The sequence below is a fragment of the Sylvia atricapilla genome, chromosome 14 (genome assembly GCF_009819655.1).
Source record: "Sylvia atricapilla isolate bSylAtr1 chromosome 14, bSylAtr1.pri, whole genome shotgun sequence".
Classification (NCBI taxonomy): Eukaryota; Metazoa; Chordata; class Aves; order Passeriformes; family Sylviidae; genus Sylvia; species Sylvia atricapilla.
In genome coordinates this window covers 7,990,823-8,018,617 of record NC_089153.1, presented here as the reverse complement: position 1 = coordinate 8,018,617, position 27,795 = coordinate 7,990,823, and the positions used below count along the sequence as shown (strand labels likewise).

General features: G+C 41.7%; 1 protein-coding gene across 8 annotated transcripts; it reads right to left on the bottom strand.

Annotated features, from left to right (window-relative positions):
- Window positions 1-674: 674 nt before the first annotated feature.
- P4HA2 (prolyl 4-hydroxylase subunit alpha 2) lies at window positions 675-27,519 on the bottom strand. Of its 8 annotated transcripts, XM_066328998.1 has the most exons (17): window positions 27,497-27,518; window positions 26,115-26,217; window positions 20,611-20,710; window positions 18,839-18,935; window positions 17,552-17,703; window positions 15,929-16,066; window positions 14,856-15,095; window positions 12,973-13,184; window positions 12,030-12,206; window positions 8,450-8,520; window positions 8,121-8,220; window positions 7,125-7,178; window positions 4,718-4,777; window positions 4,584-4,649; window positions 2,385-2,453; window positions 1,903-1,999; window positions 675-1,184 (listed from the first exon to the last, which is right to left on the bottom strand). In XM_066328998.1, the coding sequence occupies exons 3-17, from the start codon at window positions 20,690-20,692 to the stop codon at window positions 1,114-1,116; spliced, it is 1,686 nt and encodes a 561-aa protein (XP_066185095.1). In that variant the 5' UTR covers window positions 20,693-20,710; window positions 26,115-26,217; window positions 27,497-27,518; the 3' UTR covers window positions 675-1,113. The 8 variants fall into 8 exon arrangements, with proteins under 8 accessions (XP_066185095.1, XP_066185088.1, XP_066185089.1 ...); XM_066328991.1 differs by lacking the exon at window positions 4,718-4,777 and having other exon boundaries at window positions 27,497-27,517; XM_066328992.1 differs by lacking the exon at window positions 4,584-4,649 and having other exon boundaries at window positions 27,497-27,516.
- Window positions 27,520-27,795: the final 276 nt, after the last annotated feature.

The window sequence follows — 27,795 nt, the reverse complement described above, 5'->3', positions numbered from 1 at the left end:
CCTCCATGTGTTGGCTTAGGGCCAATATACTTATTAACAGAGAAAAAGGGCAAAAGAGAAGCACAGGGAAAGATTATTCCACCCTGTCTGAAGGGCACGACAAAACCCTCCTCCAGTCTACAGAAGTAGATTAAGCTTTGCTTGCAAAACATCCTACTGATTTCCACAGGTGCTGAGTTCAGGTGCTCCTGTGGGAAAAACACTTCCATCAGCAGATGTCTGGTTTTAGAATCAGGGATTGTCAAGAATATCAATGTTCTTGAAAGGCTTCTAATTTTTGTAACTGCTTGTTACGAATAAATAGCAAACAGATAAATAATCAGCTTGTCAAAAACAAATAGCACCCTGCAAGAGAAGAGTTAACACCACAGGAAAAGGCTTCTTGTAAGTGTAAAACACAGACCACAATTGCCACTTGCAGAAAATCTGCAGCGTCTCTGCTCCCAGGCCACATCATAGTTTCAATACACAAATTACACCTTTCCAGTTTCATTAGAAGATGCAACAGATCAGTCTCATGTACTGGAGTTTTAGAACACTGTCCAAAACCATGATGCATTTTCCACAGGAAATGGGCAACAAGGCAACAGGCCTTCAGAGGAAAAAGTAAGGGCCCACTGTTCCCTAAAACCAAACACTGATGCACCAATCAAGGACTCCAAACAGAGAATCACTTCATAGAAAGAACATTTATTTTTGCTTTAAAACTTGTGATCCATAGAAATACAATAAAATCAACATGTACACAACTTTTTTAAAAAAATCAACTTTGGTTCAAAGAAATATTCAACATCTAAATCTTCTGAGGTACAAAAGGCATGAGACCAAGCACCCAAACAAACAGAATTGCTCACAGCACCATTTGCACCATTACTACAGCGGGAGACGGTAGGGGGGAGGAAGGCAGGGAAAATGTGGAAATAACTGCAACCAAAACATATGGATGTGTACAATGCCATTTACTTTCTTTCACAGGTGTTACATGTTTTATTGTTCTTTTGTAGTAAAGTGCCAGGACTCTTGGAGAAAAAGATGGATCATTTCTTAGAAATGAACTGGAACGAACAACAGTAGAAAAGGAGACAGAAACAAAGGTCTGCAGCAGGCTGGAATTCAGTCAACCTCTGTTCTCCCACAAGGTCTTAAGAATTCATTTCCTCTTTCATGAAACCATTTGTTTGAAACTGTGGAAACAGGGAACTGGAATTAGTTATCACGTACCCAGTGTGGGTATCATCACAACCTACACGGATACTTCAGGTAAAATCTCTCCATTTGGGGATCCATGCTTGTAATTCTCTACTCCCCAAGAGAAAATACACTGAAATAGGCAAAAGGCTGGGCAAGAAAGGATCTTCCCAAATGCACAATTCTAGAGCCAACACTAACAGAGCAGTGTGTTCTGGGACTTGTATCACTGACAGTCAGCATGCTCTGGCACTCCAGGGGAATACCTTGGAGGTTAGGGGATATAGGGATGGGAGTAAATGATATGAAGCTTGAGAAGCTTTCAGCAGGAAGCAGAAATTCCTAATATCCAGACACTCCCATTTACTGTCATCCTTTTGCAGCTGTAACTGTGTACAGACCTTTGTAGGAATAGACCTGATTCTAGTCAAGTGGTAATTCAAGTTATTCTGATTACACATTACACAAACCCAGTGACAGCCTTACACTTTGTGCTGCCATTGACACAAAAACTCACTAGAAAAGCTCTAGTTGTACAATGCAGCTGCTTAATACTTCATGAGATCAATGGCAACAAATTTCATTATGGCCAAATGGCTCCAGTAGTTGAAATGGCAACATCCAGGTTATTAAATGCTTTTTAAGAGGTCAGTATATCCCCAGCTTTACATACTTGAGCCTTCCTTCAGGTTTTGTTTCTAAAGTATTACTTACCCCATTTACATCCTACTAGTACTGGACAAGCTGCATGTCTTGTTCTATAATCCCCCTCACCACTTCTGAAGAGATTGTACCAAAACACTGCTGTTCCCTGAAAAGTGACATCAGATCTGGATTAGTCAGGACCTAGTCAATACAACCAGGCTAAAGGAAGGGGAGGGGGATGCCCATGGATTCAGCTGCAGGCAGCTCAAAGCACTTTAACAGGTCACCATCAACAGCACAGGAAAAATTCTTAGTCCTGTTCTAGCTCAGCCATGTTCACAGTACAGAGGAATTCTACTGAATACAAGTTTACTTTGTCAGAAACAAACAGAGGAACTGTTCACTTCATACATTACCAGCAAAGGGAGATGCCCTTTAGCCTGTGAGATCACTACCGCTGCAATGAAGTGCACTTGTCACATCAGCTGACTTTTACATGGACTGTGCTGAGGGAGAGAAGGAATAAACCCAAACACATCAACAGACTTTACCTTCTTGGGCCATATTGCTGCCCCAAAATCTGGGAAAACTGTAGCTCCTCCAGCTTCTACATCACTCATCTGAGAAAACAAAGTCCACAAACTGTACATTTACAAGGCTTTTTATACAGTCCCACAAACTAAAGTGTCCCAAGGCCTGAGGTATCCACTCGCACCTCTTCAAGTGGCACTGATGAGGGGATGCACTTCAACCAGCAGAAACTGCTGAAGAAGTGCAGTACCTGCTGTTGAAGGATTTTATTTCAGCTGAAGGCTTTTGTCCAGATGATATATATCTAAATGTATATTCCCCAGATTAGGTATCTTCTACTTCAAATAGACATTAGAAATTGTGTACCTGCAGTAATACTCTAGAACAAGAGAGAGGACTTCAGAGTACACTGGTTTCAAGAATTTCATTCCACTTTATGATCCAATTAGGAAAACAAGTGTCTGTTAAACCACATATTTCCTCATAAATTGAAACCATGCCTTTGGAACTCATTTTCTTAATTTAGTTTATGCATCTTGGTCAACCACTTCAAAAAACTACACAAACCATCAGAAAACTTCTCTTTCTGCACTTTTTCTATGCTGTTCACCAGCAGTCTTATGCAATTCAAGTGTTTTATGCAGCTCAAGCTTCAACAGCTACAAACTATGTGACTCTAAACAAAACTATGTATCTTTAAGCTTAGCCCTACTACACTGGAATGAATTTAACCCTATTGTATTCATCAGTAAAAATGGATTTATTATAAATGCTAGACTTGACTCAAAACCCATCAAAGTTACTGGAAATGCTCCCATTAAAAACAGAATGTCTTGCCACTGGATTCAGTAAGCTTTGGGTCAGATTCTAATTAAAAGAAACAAATTAGTCAGAACCAGCTCCCACCAAATTTAAAAAGTACTATTAATAGACTCCCCAAGTCTCCACAATCCCCATTGTAACCTGGATTTCTGTTTAAAGCAGATGTTACTACCACACTGGTGTCCTCCTGCTTGGTACAACAAAAGGACATCAGATCCCATAGGTGCACAGGTTTTTGCCCCTTCTAACTAGAAAGCGTGTGCATGCAGCCTTGCAAGTTAACACACATGTCTTAGCCACACAGCTACTCTTTTTAGTAAGGGTATTGGTACATGTATGATGCATTATGTATTCTACATGGGACAAACAAGGGCAAATTGCCTTTGACCATGTACAACTGGCAGAGAAGATGTGTATTCTTCCTTCTAAATCAAAGCTCACCCAAAATTCTGAGAAGCAAACAAAATAAAGATTGACTCAATTTAAAATTTAAATCTCTTTGCAGCAGAATGTTTCACAGCTACCCATCTTACTCTAAATCTTTTTTTGAAGATTATATCCCTCCCCTCCATATCAAGTGGAAAGTGTTTCTAGTTCTGTTTTGCGCTGCATTTCACTCTCAAAATATGATGTCAGCCATCAAATTTCAGATTCTGTGACAATATTTAAGCTGTATCACTCAAATCTTAAACACAGAAAATGAAGTGATCATAAAGATATAGTGGGTATAGGTTGATAGATAAAATAGCATCAGAAGACTACTGTGAAAACAAGCAGTCTTATTCTCAGTGGCAGCTATGCTTAGGATTCCAGTGTACATGGTCTGTGGGCTGTATAATGCATGCAACTAATGAATCTTTCAAATCTTCAAAACTTGTCACATATTTGCACCAAGTTTATCAGCTCTGCCTCCCTCCATTTGTTGAAGAGGCAGCTGTGCTGAGCAACTGAGCAACTCTGGCTTTGCCACACAGCTGAGAAAGAGGATGACAGACCACAACATCACGTGCTGTCAAACAGTGGTGGAAAAATAAGACTGTCTCACATTAAGTGCCTGATAGTCAAGTTCTCCAAAAGCATACCACATGAGTACCCCAAGTATTTCCCTCTGAGAAAGAAGCCAAAGGCTCCTCTCCCCCCATGGAACCCAATTAAGTAAAAGATTCCATAGGAGAATGGCCGAAATGAGAAGATGGGTCCTATATTTAAATTTTCTGCTCTGAGGTTAAATACCAACAAAATTCTATCCATTCAGAAGGGACAGCACCTGATGCTTGCAAGAATAATGAAATCCCTACTGCCAGATGCCAGGAAATCTCTACAAATAACCAACTGCACAAGCTGTAAAAAGATGCTGCTAAAGTTACACTCAATGCATAAAGGATCATCATACTTACATAGTTTAAAAAAGTGGCCACACGATTTCCAGTCCCTAACCGCTTGAAAGCATCTGGCTCATCTTTCTATAAAATTAAATGAGAATAACTGCAAATTTCCAGCTCCCAGACAGTAGACAGACAGAGGTACTTACATAGTTAAGAAACGTCGCTAGCCTATTTCCTTCCGATTTGAGTGTGCTGTCAAAGGGTCGCTGCAACAGACAACAACTTTAACCCAGGCTCTCACCAGAGCTACGTATGTGCAGCTCTGCAGAGATCCTCAAGTCCAATTTAAGGAGTTGGCATAGAAAGGGGACAGCTGATACAGGGCAATGTTAAAGGCATTAAAAGTTGCAGCCAGGGTGTACAGCTGCATGCACAGAGCACCTGGATGCAATGAGAAGTTGCACTGGACAATTCTGAAGGGAGAATAGAAGCAATGCTTTCAGGGCGTGTGGCACAGATGTCAACCAAGTAAGGTCAGCAACAGGCCATTATTGTTCTGGGCACTGATCCAAAGTCAACAACTGATGTAAATACAAAAAATTAATCTTCAGTGGGCTTTAGATACTACATTTACAAGAATCTGTGTTAACTCGAAGAAATACTGTCATGAGAAGTGCAAATGCATATTCTGACAGCAGAGAAAACTATAAAGTAGTTTCAGGTGGTTGCCTGTCTAGGACTAAAGACCACATCAAAAAGATCGAATTGTCTTTAGTCTGTAAAAAACACTGAGTTTCATTTGTGGAAGTTGAGATCACACTGGTGCCAGCGTGGAAGAAAGAACATCTAGAATACCAGTGTCTTTCCTGCCTTCAAAAAAATGGAACTAGAAATTTATTTACATTGCTAATAGTCAGGAAGTCATTCCAGTCAGGAGACATGAAGATGCATTTTTACACACAAAAGCAATAATGTTCAACCTTTACAGAAAATAAATCGCTATTAAAAAAGACAAACAACACAGAAAAACTACAGTGGCCATGTCTAAGACGTCATAGTTTATTCTGCCTGAAGCATGTTTTAATAAACAAATGGTCTTTCCTGAAATGTGTTCATAAAAACCCCAAGACTTGCATACGCAAATCTAATTAAAAAAGCCAACATAAGAACAGTGATATACAGGGGATTCCCTGGTTACTGCCACTGCTGTGAAAACCAGGCCCAACTGCTGTTGAAGTTCAGAAAATTCACAAAAATCTAACTTAAACAACCAATAAAATCTCCAGGTTGTAATAAGCAGCTACTGAAGTGCCTCTATTTGAGAACTGCAAGGAAACAAAAAGCTTCAAAAAGCTTCAAGGCTGCTGGGGAGACACAGCAGCACCTCTATTTCAACACAAAGTTTGTGATGCACAGAGAGCCTGCAGGACCAGACCAAAACTGTGGCAACCTCTGCAACTGCCTTGCCTCAGCTGACAATTGCAGCCAAGGTTACATTCCAAGTGCAGCTCTGGTCCAGCTCTTAATCCAAAGGAAAGTCCACCCTGGCCAATTTGATGCCTGAGGTCCTTGAGTTCAAAGGCTTTGAAGAGAATTTAAGAGCATTTGCTCAACTCAGGAAGCTAAGCAGACTTGATGTTAAGAGGAAAATTCTCATAATGGGCCAAAGCTAACGAATACAAGCTTCCATAGTGTTGAAACTTAGAATTTTTTCTTTTTAAAACAGTGCTAAGTTGGGAGGCTTCAATTCTGCACTCAATTACTGGGTTGTGTGCTCTGGCTGCAGCGATCCCTCCTACCAGGTAAAACCACTGGGACAATCAGAATTATGCCAGATTCCACTGAAATACCACAAAAACCAAGACATCACGTGGATTTTATATTTGCAGTTACCAGTCACCACAGCTCTTCAGTATGCTTAGCACGTCCATGAACTTGTTTAGGGTCATCAGAAAATCTCCTCTACTTTTCTCCCACAGCAAGCCAGAGCTGTTCTTTGCCAGGCAGAGCCCTCTAGTGCCTCATGAAGACCCAGCACCTGTACGTCCACTTGTGCTGGAGCACTGCCCTCAACACCAACCCAGGGAACTCTTTTCAGACCCCAGTGCTGCAGCCACTCTCAGGGGTCTGCCAGAAGGGCTGTACAACCCATGAGGATTTCTATAATGGTTACTTTTCAGAGGGAAGGTAGAAGGATATCTCCTCCTCAGTCAGCTGCTGCAAAATGCTTTAAAAGCACCCAGCAAAGCAGGGTTTGGACAGTATCACTGAACAGGATGGAACAAGACAGACTCATAACTCAGGGCTTGCAGACCTCAGTGTACAAAAAAAAAAAACCAATGTAAAGAGCACATTCAAGTGCTGCATGACTCTTACAGTGTCTCTGTAGTGTGTAAGGAATCAAGGTCCCAAAGGTAAGCAGGAAGATTTATTCATTATTCTCTTGAACTTTCAGCATCAGATAAGGCAGAAAGGCTTTTCAGAATTCATAATCCATCCATGCAACGGGACTGCATATTAAACACTCTAACAAAATACCTTCAAAAGTTCTCTCAGACCAAACTGTTCCCTCCTCCCCACCCCAGTAAGAAATAATTGCAAGTGTGATCTTACCCTAGAAAAATCAAAGTGTGGCTCATACTGCCCTCCCATTCCATAGTTGGCAACCTACAACATGGCAGAAGGAAGCACATAAATATCCACTGAACTGCAAGTGACTGCTGCAGAATAGCACTTGCTCTCAGAAATCCAAAGCATGCTCTGAGAAACAGTACTTTGTGACAAGATTAGTATCTATAGAATACTTAATTTATTTTTAGATTGCCAGAACTGAGGCACACAGGTGAGAAACAACTTGAGTGGTTTTTCTTTTTGATAGTTCAAGGATTTGTACTTATTACTACAACAGCCTGTCTAACATTGAGCAGCAATAGGTTCACCACACTCTTGCTTCATTCCTCTGAAGGAAAGGCAGATGAATGTGTGCAACTCCCCATGGATCCAGCCTAGGGGACAGAGCTGGACTCTGTGCCACTCATGTATGATCTGTTACTTATAAATTCCTGTCCAGGATCACAGAAAATTAACTTAAAAGCACCACTTCTCTAAACTTTATGATCACAATATGTTTTAGTTACTCTGAGGCTGTACTTGATGTGTCTCCCAGATCACTACACAATTACCTGGTTTCTATGGAGAGCCTGTAATCAAGAGTATTTCAATCCAACTCTGAAACTGGAATTCAAGGAGCACAGAGGAAGAGAAACAGTGAAGGGGCTAACATACAGCTGTTCTGGCAGTGCTCTACTACTGGCACTATTCTCCCCAACAGCCATCCAGAGATCTGAATTCATATGAGACTACAAAAAATATTTGGGTCTTAGAAACACTGAACTAGGACAGAGAATAAGCTTTTGCAGACTTGAAAAATAGGCAGCAGGCACATCCCTCAGAACAAATGGGTAAATTTCAGATCCCTGCATGAAATTAGCTTATATTTCTTTGCTACCTCCACCCTTTTCTGCCTGGCACACACAGGGAAAACAGACATCTGCACCAGACCACCCTAACCAGCAGCTAATTCCACCAGGATGAAGCCAGTGCACCAACCTGCAAGAGCTCAGCTGTTTTCACTGTTAACCCTGTGATGTGCTGCATTCTCTGATTCACCTTGGCCACAACAGGATCATCATCTTCTTCCAACCATGAGCTAAGGGAAGAATAGCAACACATTTTACAACACCAATCAGCACATCACATTTCCCAAGGCAGAAGGATTCTTCTGTCCTTTGTCAGATGGCTAAAAGAGCCATTTTCCATGCATTTGTTGGGGAAGCTTTGGTTACATGCAAAGCACTTCAAGTTTTCAGACACAGTAGGTAGCAAGTAACAGCTGTTAAGCACCAAACCCTTAAAGTTCAACCCCTCTCCCTGCTTACCTTTTGGATACCCTGTAGCTAGCCACTGTAAGGACACCAGTTTTGGGATCACGTACTGTGGCTCGTGCCAGCTGTGCCAAAAAAAATCCCAAGGGGAAAGAAACATCAGCTACAGGACAAATTTTCTTGCATCTTACCAAAAGCAACACTTGATTTGTCCAACTTCAATATTTCACTGGATGAAAGAATATGATCTGATTTCATGCTAAAGCAACACATGCAGAAACACAAGTACAATCCACCTGCACTTGATCCTGGAAAAAGAGTCTGATGGACTGCATAAGCTATGATATTGATTAAATCCATGAGTTACTTGCTGAACAGGTTTTGAAGGCACTATTTTTAAACAGCTGGTGTCAATATTAGCAAGAGGGAACAGCGACAAAACAACATATGAAGTCCAAGTTCCTGGCAAAGAGAAAAATCATTGGATAGTTCATGAATTTAATCAGCCTGCTCCTCACACGGACTAAAAATCCAACCTCATTCTCAGATGTAAAATAACAAGTGAAAACTTTTACAGAATGAGTTACAAATTATGGGACAAGCAAATCCCCAGTGGTAGAAAACTCCCAAGGACAACACTCAATATTCCCATGCTCAAATTTTCCAGCTGAAAGATGCCTGGAACATCTAGTCCTGAGACAGTTAGAGATGTTAATACATTATGAAGGTAACTCTGCAAAAGCACAGCACAGCTACACACTTTAAACAGTGAGTATCATTACACTTAGGCCATATCATCATATCTGTAGGGAAAAAAAATGCAACTTGGCAGAACTGATAGTTTCCTGTGGTGGCAGAACTGATAGTTTCCTGTGGTGGCAGAGTGACAGATGACTGCTAACAATACATCAGCTTACTTTGGTTTCATTCTTGCAGCTGAGAACAAGAAATGGGACACTCCTTTCTTTGACTGTAAACTCAGACAGACCACATTTAAATTTAACTCCTGCCAACCATACACACTCTAAATCATACCTCTTTTCTTCTACCTAATTATAGGTCATAGAAAAACTTTTTATTTGCATCTTCTTCAGAGAATGTAGTCGTTATTTCCTCCATTTTTCCACAAAAAAGTCTCCAGACAGCTTTACACTCCATGTCAGCTGTCTTGTCCCTGTAGAAGAGTTCTTGGCACAGCTGTTGCTGCAATTCTGACTCACTGTTATTTTGTTCCAGATTTTGCCTGTATAAACTATAACAGAAGAGCCAGGCTGACTGAATGTTGTTCTTTACTGGTGCAGTGAAGCATACCTTTGGGGATATACATTCTGCTTCCCAAACCTTTCATTCTGCTGCCATTTTCAAGCTTGTATATGCTTGCTTGATTTCCACACCTAGCATTTGATCTAAATAAATCAGAACTCAAATAAGTCTGGCCACTTTGATATTATTCCCTATCTGCTCTGATAGGCAGGTTTCTCCATTTAACACATACAATCTGCATTTCAGTTGGTAAAAGCAAACTGACAAGTCTAAGGCTTCCTCTCACAAAGGCTGATTTCTCCACTCTGAAAGACATATTTGCTTCCAAAAAGCATCACAACACCCTTCATTGGCTAGAAGCTTCACTGACTTTCAGACTCTATTTAGTTTAGCAAGCTGTCCATTGTTATTTCCTTCTAAAATTCTGCACTGATGAAACTCTGCAGCATGAGCTCAGACACTCATAGCTCCCCACTTGATGCCATATTCTTGCCTGTTCAGGCATTCCTGGCTTGCAGGAACATCAAGAATTTTGGGAATATGGTTCTCATACTAGGATGGCGGCCCTGCCTCAATGCTATCCACATTAATACAGCTAGGAATTTTCTTGACCCTCCCCAGCCAGTTCTGATGGATTGCCTGAAAAGCTGGATCTACTTTTTGGAAGTGGAATAACAGTGATTGCATTCTGCAAAACAAACATAAAAAGCAACTCAACTGCAGCTACTCCCAATCACATACAGATGTTCTTTCTCTACAGAAAGTATTGGCAAGTGTAAACTGCAGATAATGCTAAAGTGTTTGGACTCAAAAGCAAAAATTTCTTGCAAATGCATTTTAGCATAAAGAAAGTGGTCATCTTTCTGAGTTTAAATTAAATAACACTTCCCAGTTCTATCAGAAAGCTTTCTTGATCACTTAAAATTTCTAGACTAGAATTAAGCTGCATTTATTAAGGACCATCTCATCCCAGCATTGGCATTTTCCATTCTTTCAACAGTAGTGCAGAATTTGAAGTTATTCATGCAGGTGGGTGATACATAGGTTTAGAAAAAAACAGCTCATATGAAAACGGCTGCTTTTTTAAAATTGACCATTTTCATCTGACTCTTAAGGCTATAATATTTACCTACTCTTCTAAAGACTGACTGCAGTTCTAAACTACATAGATTACATAAAAAAATTCCTCTAACATTAGTAATACGTGCAAAATTCAGAGACCAATTATTAAGATTTTCCATGAGACCTTGAAAAAATAGGAAATATATAAAAAAAAAGCTGTCTTTAGACAGTGCTTTATTTGATAAAATAGATTAAGTGATATGCTCTACGTGAATACTTCCATTTTATCTGAAGCTCTTGAAGTTTTCTACTATGATGTAATAGGAAAAATTCTCCATTTAAGGAGGTGAGAATCCTCACTGAGACAGGAATGTTCAGCCAACACTTCCATGGCTGGCTGGTAGTCATAGAAGATCAGCTTCACAAACATCCCAAATTATTAATGATCTTGGGAAGCATTAGTTTCTCAATCTGTTTCTGACTATTTATGCTTACATTTAGAAATACTCACAGAAGGGTAAACCTTCACTGGAATTTTAGTACCATATTTCATAGTAGTGGCCTGAAAAGAGCTAAAATGAACCACTCCTCTATAATCAAAGATTTGTTCAGTTCTACATTCTGCTCAGACTCAACAGAAAAACTAAGGGGGCATCTTACTACTATCACACTGCCATACGACGTTTTGCCAGAAAGGTGACAGGCAGGAAATCCCACCTCCAGAAAAAACAGATAATTGCTAGCTTTGCATGAGGTAGCTGCTTTTTTTTATTGTATGCAGAGTCCCCAGAACTCAGACCACGAGTAACAGGTAACTCCTATGGTTTAGAACAGAAACAGTGGATTCCAGGATACACAACAAACAACCCCAAATCCCTAGGTATTATTCTAGCACAACTTAATTTTTTTTTTATTTCCACTTCTGCTGAGATTTGGGCTTTTTAAATTTCATTTAAGTCTGGCTCCAGTTCAAAAGGCAAACTACAGGCATATTTCACACCTACTTCTATAATTTTAAATCACCCATTTACCTTTTCAAGTCTAGTCTCTAATTTCTTAAAGCTTTCTAAGCCACTTACTGAGAGCTTTACATAATTAAGTGCAACAATGCATAAATACCTTTGGGAACCTGGGCTTTATGGTCCTACATCACCAGGCAGTTTCAAAATTGTTCCCTTTAGGCTCATAGCTGCAGTGTATCATCTGTAGTATGAAACCAGATCTTTCAAAGCCTTTGCCCAGTCCTTGGTAATAGAGACTGAAGCATGGAATTAGCAGTCATCAGTGAGATGGAAAAAGGGAAACTCACCCTTGGCTTAGCTAGTTGTTTAATCTTCTCAATTTCTTCATCAGACATGACATCATAGTACCGCACAATATGAGGGCTGTCCCATTCATCTTCTTCTTTAAAGGGAGCTATGAGCAGATGAGGGTTTCTGTTTCCATCATGGTACCTACAAAACAGCCTTTTTTGTCTTCGAGGTGTCTGAAACAAAATGCCAAACAAAGCACTGTTTGCTCAAACACTGTCCTTGAACTTCACACAGGCAAGACAAGAAGATGATGCTCATTCCACACACACTGTAAAAACCATCAGGTGACCAGAAGATGATACAAGAGGTAAGCAAGAGTGATTCTGCAATTTACTGCAATTAAAAACAAGATATCCTGTTCCAAATACTGCTGAGCAGCATCTGAAACACTAACCATTAGGGGAATTAAATCACAACAGGCTACAGATTAAGAACTACACAAGCAGTGAGCTGTAAAATAAAACCTGGTTCTTATCAATAAGACTGTACAGATGAAATAAATTGCTCTTTTCCTTGGACTAAGAATCAAAGCCATGTTTGTTTGTACTGGAAATCACTTGGTCAAAACAGACATTCCAGAAGAACACGTCTAAGATGCAAAAGGGAAGGAATAATGTGATTCCCTGAGTGTGGTAAAGCATAATCAGCTTGCAGGGGAAAAAGCTTCCTTTCCTTACAGCTGACTTTGAAAAAGCTGAGTAGACAGACTGAAGAGAATCAATTTTCAACAGCCCTTAAGAGGTACAGCTCAGAGTTGTTTGTGTGTAACACGTGAAGATTATAGCTTGGCTTTTCAAGGTACAAATCTCAGCCTGTACAGAACCAAACTAATATTTTTCTTAAAAAAAGAGCTTCACAGAAGGGAAAACATAACATGTTCCATCAAGCTTGACCACCCTTATACAAAGGTAGCACAGCCAGGAAATTCTTGTCTCTTACCATTTTCACCCCTTCACCTCTGCAAAGGGCCTCATAGATATCACGCTCTGGCAGGTAGTCAAGAGGCCTCTCATAGGCTCCACTTTGCACCACAGCTTCTGTGGCTGTCACAGTCTTGTTTACTGACTTTTCTTTCTCCTTCTCCTCTCTTTCCTTCTCCAGCAGCTTCTCAAAGTACCTCAGATTACTGCCTGCTCTCTCATGAGTGCTGTCTTCATTGGGAGAGAAACAGACAGAAACAGTGACTTTTTTTGTGACTGTTGGTACAAACAAGTCCCTGTATCAAGACAGCAACAATTCTCCCCTTCCTAAACCATTATCAGGCAAACAAAGGCACTGACTTCAGTCTGTACTGAAAAATCAACAAAACTGGGAAGTTTCTGTTCTCACAAAGGAGAGGTGCACATAGGATACAAAAAGAATCCTTTCCAGAAGAATCCATCATAAAACTTGTATTTTAAGAAAAAAGTTATTGTTCTTCACATTCCTCCTTTTCTCTCAACTTTTCTGACTCAAGATAAGCAGATTACCCTCATGAGCAGAGACCAGGGCAGCCTGCTTGCTGTACCCCTCCTTTCCAGCATGTTCCTCACCCACCCTGCACAAGCACACTTAAACCAAGTACTGTGGTGGAGTTCAGCCACAGTCTCCAGTCCCAAAGACTTCTCTCAGGTTGGGAAGCTCTGAGCCCACCTACAGCATCTATCTGTAGCTCTAACAGGGTTATATGGGAGGGAGCCTGGATCACTAGAATCTTTGGACACATTAGTGATTTATTGATGATGTTGGTATGAAGCAATAAACATCTCCAGTAGACCTTTACATCATAGATAACTAAGAAGGAACAATTCCTTGTTCATCCATGTTTCTGGATGCCACTACCTACAACAGGTTCTTTTCCTTCTGGCCTTCCCAATTTTCTATCTCATGAACCAACCCCAAAGCTCACTCCCATCACCACTCAGAGCACAGGACAATAGTGTCCAGAGAGGGAAGCTGAACCCAGAGCAGAGGAAGCTGCTCCTTTCAGAGGGGACTGCCAAATGTGTTCCACTGTTTGCTGCTGATAAGGATTTGCATTCTGCTATCAGTGCTAAACCTAACTGCAGAGGGAGCTAGATTCAACATTCATATTCTTGTAGATTTTAATTTAAGAATTCTAGTTCTGCAGAAATTAGAGTAATAAATATTTTTCAATATGAAGGTTTCACCCACTCTCAGGATACTGCTAATATTTAAACTAAAAACCACAGGTCATTAAAAAACCCATCAAATACCTAATATGGGTAATGTTAACTCCAAATGAGGAAGACAGGACAGGCCTTCCCAATTCAGAACATAGGCAAAGCTGGATAGGGGAAGCTTACTTGCTTACTCAAGGGAAAGCTAGAAACAGTTCAGAAATAAAAGAAGTTTTTAGAAACTCAGTTTGTTCTGAATATTCACAAATAATTACTGTAAAATCTCAGGCAAAGTATTGCAGCATCCAAGAATACCTGCACTGAGGAATAAAGAGGCATAAGTGAAGTCAGTAGGACTTTACAGAAAATGCAGCACTGCTTGCATCTGTGGTAGCCTTTATCTCCACTTGAGACAAGCAAGGCTTTAACACAGCAGCTCAGTACACTCCAGCAAAGCACAGAGGTAGTGACTGCAGGCAGATACACTGGGGCCTTGGGTAACAACAGCATGGACCATAAGACAGCTTGTTAAAGATACTTCATGTATAAACAGGCTTTTTTTTCCAAGACCCATACTTATTATTAAGTCATCTGTCAGGATATCCTTTCCAGGCAGCTCACCAATGTGGATGGCTCATAACAGTTCTCAGCTCTGCTGCTGACAACCCTCCCCAGCTAAAATAACGTGGTCTTTGTTCTTACCAAGGGATATCAGCCGTCTGGTGAGCTCCATGGCTCTGTGCAAATCCCCAAACTGGAAAACAGCATAGCTGAGATAATCTAGGATCTCTACTTTGCTGACTGCTGTATCCTCCCCCTCATCATGCTGTTTTAAGGCCTGCTCCATCCAGAGCACAGTGTGGTAATAGTCCCCATCGTTGTAGGCTGTCTTCCCCATGCCAAAGCAGTCACCAACTGTCAGGGAGGATCTATATTTTGTTCCTAAAAGCAAAAAGATAGCTTTCAGCAATCCACACCGAAGCACCTTTGCCTTAAATACATGGTACACATTGAGAAATGTGTAAATACACACTTCTATCATCCAAAAATTTTTCTAGGAATCAATGCTTTGACAATATTTTAAGTTCAGTACTAAAGTAATCACCATCAGAATTAAAGAGTAAACTATCTTAGTTTTATTCTAATTCATTCTTTAGGAAAGAAAAAGAGGTTTAACAAGTTGCAGTGGTAAGCTATTGTGTTTTCTGTTGTAGACAAAGGAAAAGCAGACTAACACCTTAACAGATTTCACCTAATCTACAGGTTAACACTGTTAAGATGATCAGAGAAGCCTGACTACATGCACAGCCAGCTTGTTTCTCTTTACTGTAAATCTGTATTTGTGCATAAGCAAGCTGATGTTTATTTAAACAAACTGGGTGTCCAGTTGAGTGTGACTGCACTGATTTCCAGTTGCTTCAGCTCAGAAGATGCACTGATAAGACTTCAAATTTAGTTATTATCAATAGCTATTAATACTTATAACAACTAAAAACATTGTGTCAGCTTATCTACCCACACTCCAATGAAGCCTACTTAGTTTGTAAACACCATGTTGGTAGCCACCATAACCTGTTTCATTAGGTGAGTCATAAGCAGCAGCAACACTCATCAAGACTCAGGTAATAATCAGACACCTCAGCATCTCTCAAAATTTTCTGAAACATCTCTATGGTAAGACCAGTTAATCCTCATTTCATAGAGGACTTTTGAAGAGAGTTTGAGGATGTCACCATTCTGTCCTGCTAAAGCTGAGGAGACCTTGGTGCACTTACCTGGCAAGTTCCCTCGAGAGAGCGTTTCAGGATCCAGTTTATAGGTGTCCTGCAGGCGCATCAGAGCCTTCGCTGCTCCAGTCTCATCTTCTTCAGTTGGGAAAAACTGGCGCTGGATTGTAAGATTTGCAATAAAGCCTTTGCAGTAAAAAGGAAAGATGTTACTTCCAGAACTTGAATAAATATCAGCACAAGATTGACACAGAAGAGGAAGCATCTGTCTGGCTTGAGAATTGAGTTTCAAATAATTCATATTTAAAGCCTCTCATTTGGCTCAAAAGTTATAAACACACTGTTTTCTGTCCCTTTTCAAGAAATATGGCTCATGACTAAATATAAAGGATAAACGGCTAAACGACTCAGTTTTCTCATGCCACACAATTACTGATGTACAGTGTCAATCTAATGATCTTCATTTTCCTGGAATGGCTCTTTCTGACATAAAAATTTAATAGCTTTCATGAGATCTCCTGCAATACCCACAGAAACAACTAATTTTAGGTTGTAGTACTGGTCAACAATCTCCAACTCTGTATTCCAACCTCTAAAGCCGTAAGAGCTTTTCATGTCTGAGTTCCAGGGACAGAGAGCCTGACCCAGAATCCCCTCACTAGTGTAGGGCCTTACTCAGTGAGAGAGTTAAACCTCAAGTAAACTGACAAGTAAAACCCGGTGATATTCAGAAGTAAAATTAAATGCACTAGGTAAACGTATCAGCGTTACACAGCAGGTTGGTTGGGCAGAAGAGGAAGCCATCAACTGAAGGAAAACAGCCCAACCACTACCAGTCATACAGAAAGGCAAACTGGAAAAAGAAGCCTTTAGAAAAAGAATTAGTGACAGACTTACTCAATAGACTTGAGTATTTTGTTTCCATTTAGGATGACTATTCCAAAAGGCAATAAAAGTCTGGTCTGGAAAAAACTTTCAAGTACCTAAACTTTAGTATATGTAGAGAAGAAAAGGAAACCATGTGGTATTCTGCCTGAAAAACATAACCACCTCTCTCTCACTTTCCAAGAGTCCAGTAAAAATAAACCTCCACTTGAAAAAGCTATGCAAGCAAATTCAGGCAGACACTTGACAAAACAATGCAAACCCAAGGATTAGTACTGGAAGCATTTGATTTAGAAGGATAGGTTTAGAGATAGCAACCACATACAATCCTGGTTTTGACAGACTACGGCATCTGCAAACTCTAATACTGGGGCTGATACAGATTTCTTCACCAGTTCAATATGGGACTCATTTTGATTCTTAATCTTATTCTCTGATCAACATGGTCAAAAAACAACCAAGAGAATCAAGAGAAGCAACAGACTGGGAAAGCAAATGAAGCAGCTTATATACAAGAGAACACAACACTCAACAGTTACCACCACAGCTTTAAGCATATCCCATTCTCCCTTTTCCCCCCACATAAACCAGTTTCTCAGTCTTAACTGAGATATGTTTCAGTTGGAAATTTTGCAAGTTTCACTCACTTAGGTAATCAGTACACACAAGGCAAGTCCTTAGCTGCTTTTTAAACAAACTTGGCAATAATATTTAAACCACAGCCAAACTTATGGTTTTCCAGAACACAAGGCTGCCCCCCAACAGCAGTCCCCTGTAACTCCTTACCATTTGTTGTATCCTGAAGAACCAGGTTTTCCAATTCCAGCCAGTCAGTATTCAAACGCTTCACAAGCTTATATGCATTTACAGGGTGTGCCAGATACCCTTCTGGATCAGAGGCTGACTTGCTGGTCAGTATATCCATTTTTTCAGCCCAGCTGGAATGAGAAGCATGCCCCTAAGACTGTGAATTCATGATTGCACATCTTCCTTCTTGCATCACTCAAGTTACACATCTAGATTAAATTATTGCCAATTTTACTGTCAAAACTGGCTTTCAACTTTTCAAGTTCACAAGGATAAAGTGGAGATTTTTTAATTACAACAGTCTCCTTCAAAGAGAAAATATTTCCCTGCTTAGTATTTTAAATCTAATTTCAGCAGGCACGCAACGGAGCTGTAATGAGCCTTAAAAACACCGGTTTATTCATAGACTGAACAGATATTCTCTTTACCAATACCTGAAGAGGATATTGCTTTGCCTCCAAAGGACAGCTTTTCAAGGAAAGTGTCTGTGACCAGAATTCCCACCAATTCACTACTCCATAGGTCTATTCTTATCCTACACTCCCAAAGGAAGATCAGATTGACACATACAGCCTTGAGTTCAAAAGTTCTTTGGCTATTATGACTCCTTCTAGAGGTATTTGGCTCTTCTGAACCTGGACCTCATTTAGACCATCCTCCCGTCACACCCTAGTATATATTGCTTTGGCTAGATAAGAATTAACAATCTTCCTAAGTGACACAAAGTATCAGTTGTCATCAAGAGCCTTTCAAGCGATCCAAGCAATCAGGACAACATCAGTGATGTGCTGCAGCCAGGTTGGCACCTGAAGAGAACAAGGCAGGAGAACTGGCCCTGAGGGCAAAGCCACCACAGGAAGGAACCCGGAGATTTGGTAAATGCCACTGGCACACTTGGCTCTTGTGAGCAGGGCTGGTGGCATGAAACAACAGACAGCACAAAGAACTGGCACACAGAGGCATTTCAGCTCTCATGACAAGACTCCTGATGTGACTCTGATGTGTCCTCTTTACAGGAGTCCTGTGGTGGTACAAGGACAGGGCAAAGTGAAGAGAGCACACCATAGCACTATTTCTAAAGAAGCAAATTCTAAGTGATATCTGAAGCAGGGACCCTTAAACCAAGTTAGTACCTATCCTCTCCCTGTGATTATCTATTGAGGAAATAGCAACAAGATCTAGCATCAAAGAGTGGTGACAAAGGTGTGGTGTGATTGAACACAAATGAGCCATTTTGTCACCCTTCATTACACAAATCACCCCTACCTTTTAATCTGAGAGAGCTTTTTCTCTTCTGCTCGGATATACTCCTGTAAAGACTGTACCAAGTCCTTCTCCGCATAAATCAGGTCTGTCATTTGACCTAAAAAGAGTAGGAGCAAATATTCACCAGATCTAAAAAAGTAACAATTCCCAAGTGCACAGAAGACAAACCTTAAATGCTCTAGGGCTATTAATACCATCACAAACAAGAGACAAATTAAGGGTATGCACTTCAATGCCTGTAAATCACAAAAGCCATTAGACACACAGGTTTGGCATACAAATGCCTCAGGGGGCTTTTAAAGTCCCGGTTTCAACAGTTCATGTAGCTTTGCCCTGACCCTTCCTCTGCCTCTGAATTACTTTTGGTATTACAAGTGCATGCAAGACAATTAAAAGGAAGGTTTGACACTCAGACAGCAATGGAGGCAAAACAACAAAAGATCCAAATGGCTGCCAAAGCATCTGTTCTACATATGGATACAGATTAGGTCACGCTAACAAATTATTAGCGTAATCACTGGCATCATTTAAGTTACAGCTTTACAATATGGGTAACTGTGGAAACAAACTAACATTACACAGAGAGGAATTTCAGACTAATGTTCCTGGACTCACACACACACTCTGCTGATTAGCATTAGTGGAAATTGCCAACATCAGTCCTAATTGCTATGACAAACCTGGCTTTTCAAAGCCCAAACTGAAAGAACATGATGAGATTCATAAATGCAACCACAGCTCCAGCATTCCAAAGTAATTATGAATGAGGCATGATTAAGTAGACAGAAGGCAGCAGGATCTGCTGTTTTCAGAGTTAGAAAAGGTTCAGAAGTAGGTAAGTGTAAAGAGAGGGTGATCCTGCATGGAAGCTTTATATAAAATGTAAGTTAACGTAGAAAAATCAGAAGCAAGTAATACACATGTAGTTAGGTATTGTTCAGGCAGCAGCAGGGCACGTGAGGAGGCTGGCTGTAGGACTCTGGCTGAGCAGTTCCACACAGTGGTGCAGAACAACCCACCAGGAGCTCTGAGCTTTGCCATTCACAAACAGCTCCACTGACTCAAAGGACATTCTGGAGAACAGCCAGTGGTAGTTAATCAGCCTCTAATGCCCTTATGGAGGGCAAGCCCCCAAACTGCTCAACAGGAAAACTTTACACCAATTAACAGCAGGAAACTCACTCTGTGCTGAAGCTCTACCACAATCATACACCGTTCTATCTTATTAGAGCACAGGAACTAAATTGTCATAAAATCAAATTATTTTACAGATTTATTACAATGCAAATACTTAAGGATTTACTCAGGCCTAGCAAAACACACAATGTAAGGGAGTTAATGATTTTTCCTTCTGACACCTAGCTCCAACATTTTGAGAGGACATGAGATTTCAGGAGCTGTGGGGAAAAAAAATTTCACATATTTACCACTTAAATTATTTTCATAACTCAAATTCAGGACTAATCTTTTTAGCATAAGGTGGCGTGCTTTGTTCAAGATGACAACAGAAGCACAAATCCTGATAGAACACAGGCCCCATCTTATTCTACTGACAGAGGCCCCAGAGAAACTTGAATCATGGTGGTCAGTGTTCTAAGTCAATCAACTGCAAACAAATTGCACTGATGCTGCAGAAGAGCAGCTTTGCCTAATAGAGACAAAGTGTTGGCCAGGGCCACATGAAGAAAACTATACACTTCAAATGATAATTTTAACAGGTCTAGCAATCACAATAACCACATCACAACATCATGCACTGGTTCTTTCCACACCTATGGAGGTGAAGAACTCTGCTTCTGTGTGCCAGATCAGGAAAACACAAGGGAAGAACATCAACTGTAGCCAGGGTTTCATCTTCGAGATAACTCAAACCTGTAAAAAATTAAAAGGAGGAGGAATAAAAATAATTAACTCATTTGTGAGAAACAAGCCAAAACATTAATTTTTATCTTCAGTCATTTTACCATCATGAAAATTATTTAGACTTTCTGAATTTTAATTAGTAAAGCTTGAAAAAGAACTCTTCTTCAATCATAGGAGCTGTTACTTAACAGTCTCAAATGCTATCTTGCATACTCTTTGGGATTTACATGGAAGACACTGGAAAGCCCACATGAGAAAAGTAAGGGAAACAGTATATTGTCCACTGAGACAGTGAGAACAAGCTCTTTTGCAAGAGCAGTTCAGCACCTTCCATGTCAGACACAGCTAGAGCTGGAAAATATGAGACCCACAAAATTGTATTATATTCCAATAATAATAATAAGAGTCTAAATTAAATGGGTTTATAGCATTCTATAAAACTCAGTTATTTAAAAACTGTCTAGAAACACAAATAGTGAGGAAGCCAAATAGAGAAATAGAACATTTTGTAGCATGGAAGTGGCAGCAACAGTTGGAAAAGTTAAAAGTGAAATTTCCAGCACTGCTTATTCAAGATGCATTATCTCAGCATATTGGCCTCTGGGCACAGGCTTATAACTTCTGTATTTCAGAGGCTGTGCCAGTTTAGAAACGCAGTCCCAGCGATGGATGCTGCAAGCAGATTGTTCCACTTCCAAAAGCACAGCCTGAGAGGCATGGGAGGAAAGCCAGCCTGAACAGATGGGGTGAAGTGAAGCAAGGCATGCAAGAGGCATACAGAAGAGTCTCCTGGTAGGTGTGATGACCAGAACACTTTCTCCAGGGGATTTGTGAGGAGCACTGCACTTGGATCAGTCCACAGCTCCCTGTCCACCAAGCAGGAACAGCCACCGTGCCAGCCTCACGTAGGAGCCCTGCTGCTCAAACATGGAGCTCCTGGCACACCCTTGCACAGCGTCAAAAGGGAGGTGACAACTCTCCACCTCAACTCAGGAAGCAGTTATTACTTTTGCCTACTCAATGTAACTGAGCAAACTGGTGGCTCAAAATTACCACGTGTGACCCAGTAACTCAATATACAGTAAAAATGCATCTATTGGGGGCAAAATGGAATCAACCTGAGAAAGCAGAATGGAGGAGAAAAAGGAAAGGAAAACACATGGAGTGTCCTGAAATTTCAAGCAATGCAGCAAACAGGAAGGAATCAAGATAATTCTGCAATAACTAACTTGTTCCCTTAGAACCCACGCATCTGCCTCCAAAAGATGAAATAGCCACAAGACAAAAGATGAAAAGTGGATATTGCTCTTTCTTTCTTGGATTTTCAAGCCCACAGCACAACTGAAGCTCTCACCCTCAGATGGGCTCACCGGTGCCACAGTCACAAACATCAAACACATCCTCACTGACACCACCACCACTAAAAACCATTAGAAATAGCTCTGTCCTCTGTTGTATATTATCACATGGCAAGATGATTATTTTTAAATTATTCTTTTGATTGCTTTACAAGACTACACAAGGAACTGTAATAATTTACCACAACAGTTTGCAAGCATGAGTAAGCAGGAAAATGTCTCATAGTAAGTAGTCTTCTTTTCCTCTTGTTTCTCCCCCTCCTACAAACCACGTATTCCCAAAATGCTTGTTTAAGTTAGTTAAGAACTAGTACATGGGTAATCTGAGAAATGAGTAAAGCTGAGTGAATAGTGCCATGCAGAGGTCTGCCAATATCACAAGCCACAGTAAGTGATGTAGCAGAAGGCCCAGCAAGTCAAGTGCACTTGGGAAGTACATTAATTTGGATATATTAAGCCTCATCTGTCCATCTGAATAGTCTGCCATCATTTAATGCAGTGGTTTTTTGGATGCACAACATAAAGCCTGGGAGAACAATTACAAGTGAATATTCCAGTTAAAACAACACAACTCGACATTCTCCTGCACCTCCTCACCATGTTCTCTCATGGCTCAGGATATCTGCCAAGAAATACACTTACTACAGCTACCAGCTTGTCTTTATAGCAGACACTCAACAGCTTTAACATCCTACTCAGTTTTACTTGAGTCAATAAACAGAGACCTCAGTAAAAAGAGAAAGCAGCCCTTGCTCAAACAAGCAGGACACCTGGCTGCAGGGTTTGCAGATTGTTTGTACACATTCTTTTCACAGCTGTTACTGGGAAAACCAGCACAAATAATGAATTACAGGAGGCTGAATTTCCAGTCTTGGCTAGCAGGAGCGTGTGTGCACAGCCACACGTACGTGTGCCCACCCCACTCCAGCAGAACAATCTGCTAACAAAGAGGGTAAGAGGGGCAGAAAGGGCATGAACAGCTCATGCCTCAATAACGGAGACAAATGTTTGTAAAGCCAGTGTGTTTTATTCAAACAGAAATGCCAGACAACAAGTCTCTGTAGGACAAATACTGCCTATATTCCTGGCTTTTTCCCTTGTGCCTTTTTTTTTTTTTTTTAACTTCTTTACAGTGTAAGACCTCAATGAATCATTACTCCCTATGGAAAGATTTCTGTCAGGCTCAGGGAAATCTGGCAGGAGGAAAAGAGGTTCTAGACAAAATACACAACGATGGAAACTTTCTCCACAGGTTAGGCTGAATTCTTTATGAAATAAGCTTTCTAAAAACCTCATAATCAACAATTTATAAAAACAGAGAGCTGACCTATTAAAGGGAAGTTGCCTGCACATCTACCATGGTTCTCAGCTCCTCATTCACTCTGAATTTCATATCCAGTCACAGGCAATATAGGCCAGCTCCCAGCAAAAAGGGAGGGCTCTTCAGGTCAGAAGAGGAAACAAACACCTATTACTCATCCAGTGCCTTTAGGACTCAGCTTCTGATCAAACTGATATGCTACAGTTTCTTTTGTTCACCATAGCACAAGAGTACTCCACCTGCCTGACAGCCTAACTAAAAACAGACAAAAAAAAGCAAGTCCTTAATCCAGCTCCAAATTTGCTCAGACTTCTCATGCAGGAGAATTAAATTAAGTGGAACCAACATAAGACCAGTCTGTACAACATAAAGAATACAAATTGTAGTAAATTAGACCAGAGTGTTACTTGTGAACACTCTTTTTGATCACATGAACTCCAGGGAAAAACAAACAAACACTGTTCTTTCACTCCTCTCTTAAAGGTGACAACATTCCCTTTGCTATGGGGCTTCTCTAGGAGAGGTGGGGAACTGGGGTTCCAAGTAACTGCTACAAGCAAAGTCACCTCTTCCCAAAGACTAGGTGGGGGAAAATTTTTCAGAGCACATAGCCATGGCTTCTTTTAAGTAATTAAGGCAGAGTACTGCTCTCTGGTTTGGTTCCATGCTTACACATCCAGAATATAACGCTTGTGAGAATGTATCATAACCAGATACTGTCACCATCTGATTAAGATACCATTTTTCTGACCTACTGGAATACAACATACAAGCTGATGACACAAGTAAGGGTTACAGCCTGTCTCCTCTTCTCTGCTTGCCTGTGCTGTTAAATACACCTGGGAAATCACTCTGAAAACAGCTGCTTCCATATGTATCTACATTTAAATATCATGGTGAAATCCAACAAGCAAATCACTAATTCAAGATCACCACGGGCCACTGATGAGTTCTTGGTGCACACACAGTTGAGGCTCTCAAGTTTGGCCCATCCTCAAACAGCAATTTGAGGTCGGACTGTTGGATGAGACAGGTCTGTTTGGGGCTCCTCCAAATGCCACTGTTTTCCACCCTATCTTCTTGCTTGGAGACACACCAAGCAGTACTGAACTGGTGCCACAGATGGCCTCAGCCCTTTCCCCTCCATAAACAATGCAGACTCAAAAGGAGGCATTCAGCTGCTATCAGTACTGATGGATGTGGATAAGGTTAATGATATCTAAGCGGAAAACTGTATAAACAGAAAACCTGCAAGGCTGCTTACTTAAGAGCCAAAAGACAGGCTTAATTATAAACAGATTTTCAAGATGTTTCCAAGGAGGAGTCTCTCTCAGTACCAACCAAGAAAAGCAGCCATAAAACCATCCACTTGTAGCAGTATTTCGAGTCCTGCAGATTAGCCCAACACACGATAGCAGCTATAAAACTTTTTAAAACTTATGAAATACTAAGGAAAGAAAACCTACACCATTGGCTGAAGACTTTGATACAAGTAATTCAGAGCTGAAATTCATTATCCACATGAACTCATGCACCACTGTTCAACCCAGTCCTTTCCTCCAGAGCACATTGGTTTTACTGCTTGAAGCAGCCCATGTCAGCATCACCACTTTTCTTTACAAAGCATTTTAATATGCATCTATAAACAATTATAATTACTTAGCAAAAACACCAATATGATTGCCTTGTGTTTCTCAAGGCAAGCCAAAAGAAAATGAGGAAAAGCTGTTTATTTGCAAGCATTAACAAGGACACAGCACAATCATGCAAAACTGCTGGCATTTCTCTTAACAGAAAATAAATTATAACCACCTTAGAAGCCATAATCATCTTGATTAGTTCCCAGTAAATTTTTAAAGCCCTAACAAAAAATGTTTCTTCCACACTCCAGTGGAGAATAAAACTGATGCAAGTCTAAGGCACAGCAAATCCACCTGAATACTACACTGCAAGCTCTGCCTTTATAAAGCTGCCTGGAGTCAAATCCCACAGTGTTGGTGAAGACAAAAAAGATACTGGGCTTTTTTCACTACAGCTTATTTTTTTAGCATTAATATTTAGACTGCATTTTACTGTGCAAAACGCATAATTTCAGTATAACATCATACTTAACATAACTTACCATTTGCTCATATAAAGCATTTAAAATATATTTCTGTTCAGAAATAAGAGGAGTTCTTTTCATACTAAAAGGTCCCCGGTCAGGGAACTGTCTCTTTCAAATAAATTTAATCAAAATCAGGCATTATCAGGTTATCTTTATCTCAGGGGTTGAGTATTTTCTAACATCACCCCAGAACATGCCCCCTTCCACGCTCCATGTTCTCATCCCTGTGACATATAGAAAACCATGCACAAAAATCAGAACTAGTCATAGGAAAAATATCTATGTTTACAGCTTGCTTCTTTGGAAGTTTGCCAGTGTGCACAGCATGGAAATTATAAACAGATTGGATTCCTGACTTAAACCTCCAGTGAAAAATTTCTTAGGCTAACTGGTAAACGCTGCTCCCTCTGCTGTTACTGTCTTTGAAGTATGTTATTCCTGCACTGCCTCCCAAAGTATGATTAGTCACATCAAAAAATTGAATCCCAAGAAATTATGGCATTAGCAAGAAGCCACACTCTTGTCTGTTAGTGTCACAGCAGTGCCAATTTACCAATGCAGAAGAATGTTCTACTCATGAAATGTGAGTGGCAGTTTTTGATTACTATATATATATCCACAACATACCTGTGGGATTATTTCCAAGTCCTTAATGCCAGAAAAATGAAGTATTACCCTGGTAAAGATGGACACAGCAGCCTTTCAGCTCCACTCCACCCTCACAGAGCATCTATAAAATTAAAGAGCAAGAGGTTTTGTTACAAAAATGTCTTCTGGGGAACACTACTTTGCTACTGAGGAAGAGGAATGATTATTGGCTAGAAACACCAAACACCACAAAGTCAGACAGTCCCAAAAATAGTCTCTGTTTACATAGCCCTCTCTCCTCCTTGCTTCCAGGTTACAAGGACATTCTTTGTTTTCTGAAATAAAATTACTCCTGTCTAGTCAAAGGCATGTTTTGCCATCTTATGACATGCCAAGCTGCTGTGCCACAGCTGAGCGGTGTAACACTGAGGTAGTGCCTTTAGCTCTCACACCAGCTGCTCTCCATTGCCTTTGCACAGCCTTTTCCACCGAGGCTTCGGTCACTGCATCGCACAGGTCACACACACAGCTGCCTGTGCTCTCCTGGCTTGTCCCCAGCTCAGCTGCACAACTGTGCAGGGACAGGCTTATTTTTCTTTTTTTTTTTTTTGGAAAAGAAAGCTCAGTGTAAAGTAAAATGAGACATGAGCAGAAAACGTGGGGCTGGAACACACCTCCACGAAGCTTAAGACACGGCTTGCAGTATGCTGAGCCTATGGCAGGCAGGAAACATGCACAGCCAGTTAGTGCAGCTGGCAAAGTCAGCCGGCAGTCATTTAACCGCGAATGCCAGTCCTGTCAAACCCAAACAGCGCGGAGAAGGGGAACAAGCTCTTGCACAGTTTTTACGATGACACCTCTGACACGCTTACAAAGACCCGCTGATGTTTTGCGATTCCACCTTCCCCCCCGTGCCAAGCCGCCGTCCCCAAAACCCGGCCCACGGGCAGCATGCAGGGGCTGCTGCTCGCCGACCCGCCGCTGGAGCCGGCCACCCAGGAGCCACTGACCCCCAGCAGCGGAGCGAGGAGCCCGAACGAGGATTTAACCAACCGTGCCGGGGCTGAACCACCTTCAACCTGCTGGGACCGCGGCGCCGGGCAGCGCTCAGGGCTCCGCCGCAGCGGGACCCCTGCGAGCCCCGGCGGGCTGCGGCAGCGGGCACAGCGTGTGTCGGGCTGCTGCTGCCGCCCCAGCGCAGGCTGCGGCTGTACCCCCAAGCCTGCCCCGCTCACCCTGCGGCTGTACCCCCGAGCCTGCCCCGCTAACTCTGCCCCGCTCACCCTGCGGCTGCACCCCCGAGCCTGCCCTGCTCATCCTGCAGCCGCCGCCCTCACTGCAGGCTACGAGTGTACCCCCAACCCTGCCACTGCCGCCCTCAACACACACTCCGGCCGTACCCCCAAACCCGCCCTACTCACCCGCCGCTCCCGCCGCCCGTTCTAGAAGCGCCCCGGCCCTTCCAGCCCCGCCTCCCGCCGGCCCCGCCCCTTCAGCCGGCCCCGCCCCTTCAGCCGGCCCCTCCCCTTCAGCCGGCCCCGCCCCCTTCAGCCGGCCCCGCCCCCTTCAGCCGGCCCCGCCCCCTTCAGCCGGCCCCGCCCCTTCAGCCGGCCCCTCCCCTTCAGCCGGCCCCGCCCCTTCAGCCGGCCCCACGCTCGGACCCCGCCCCGCCCCCCGCCGTAATGCCGCGAGTAGCGGCGCACAGCTCGCGCCGCTCGGG

What these genes read in the sequence shown, in the direction of transcription:
- P4HA2 (XM_066328998.1), bottom strand. Translation starts at nt 20,692, where the DNA reads ATGAAACCCTGGCTACAGTTGATGTTCTTCCCTTGTGTTTTCCTGATC. An exon ending in TAGCGACGTTTCTTAACTAT is followed by an intron (nt 4,650 to 4,717) that starts GTAAGTACCTCT and finishes TTAATTTTATAG; the next exon opens with AAAGATGAGCCAGATGCTTT. An exon ending in CAGCAATATGGCCCAAGAAG is followed by an intron (nt 2,000 to 2,384) that starts GTAAAGTCTGTT and finishes GTCACTTTTCAG; the next exon opens with GGAACAGCAGTGTTTTGGTA.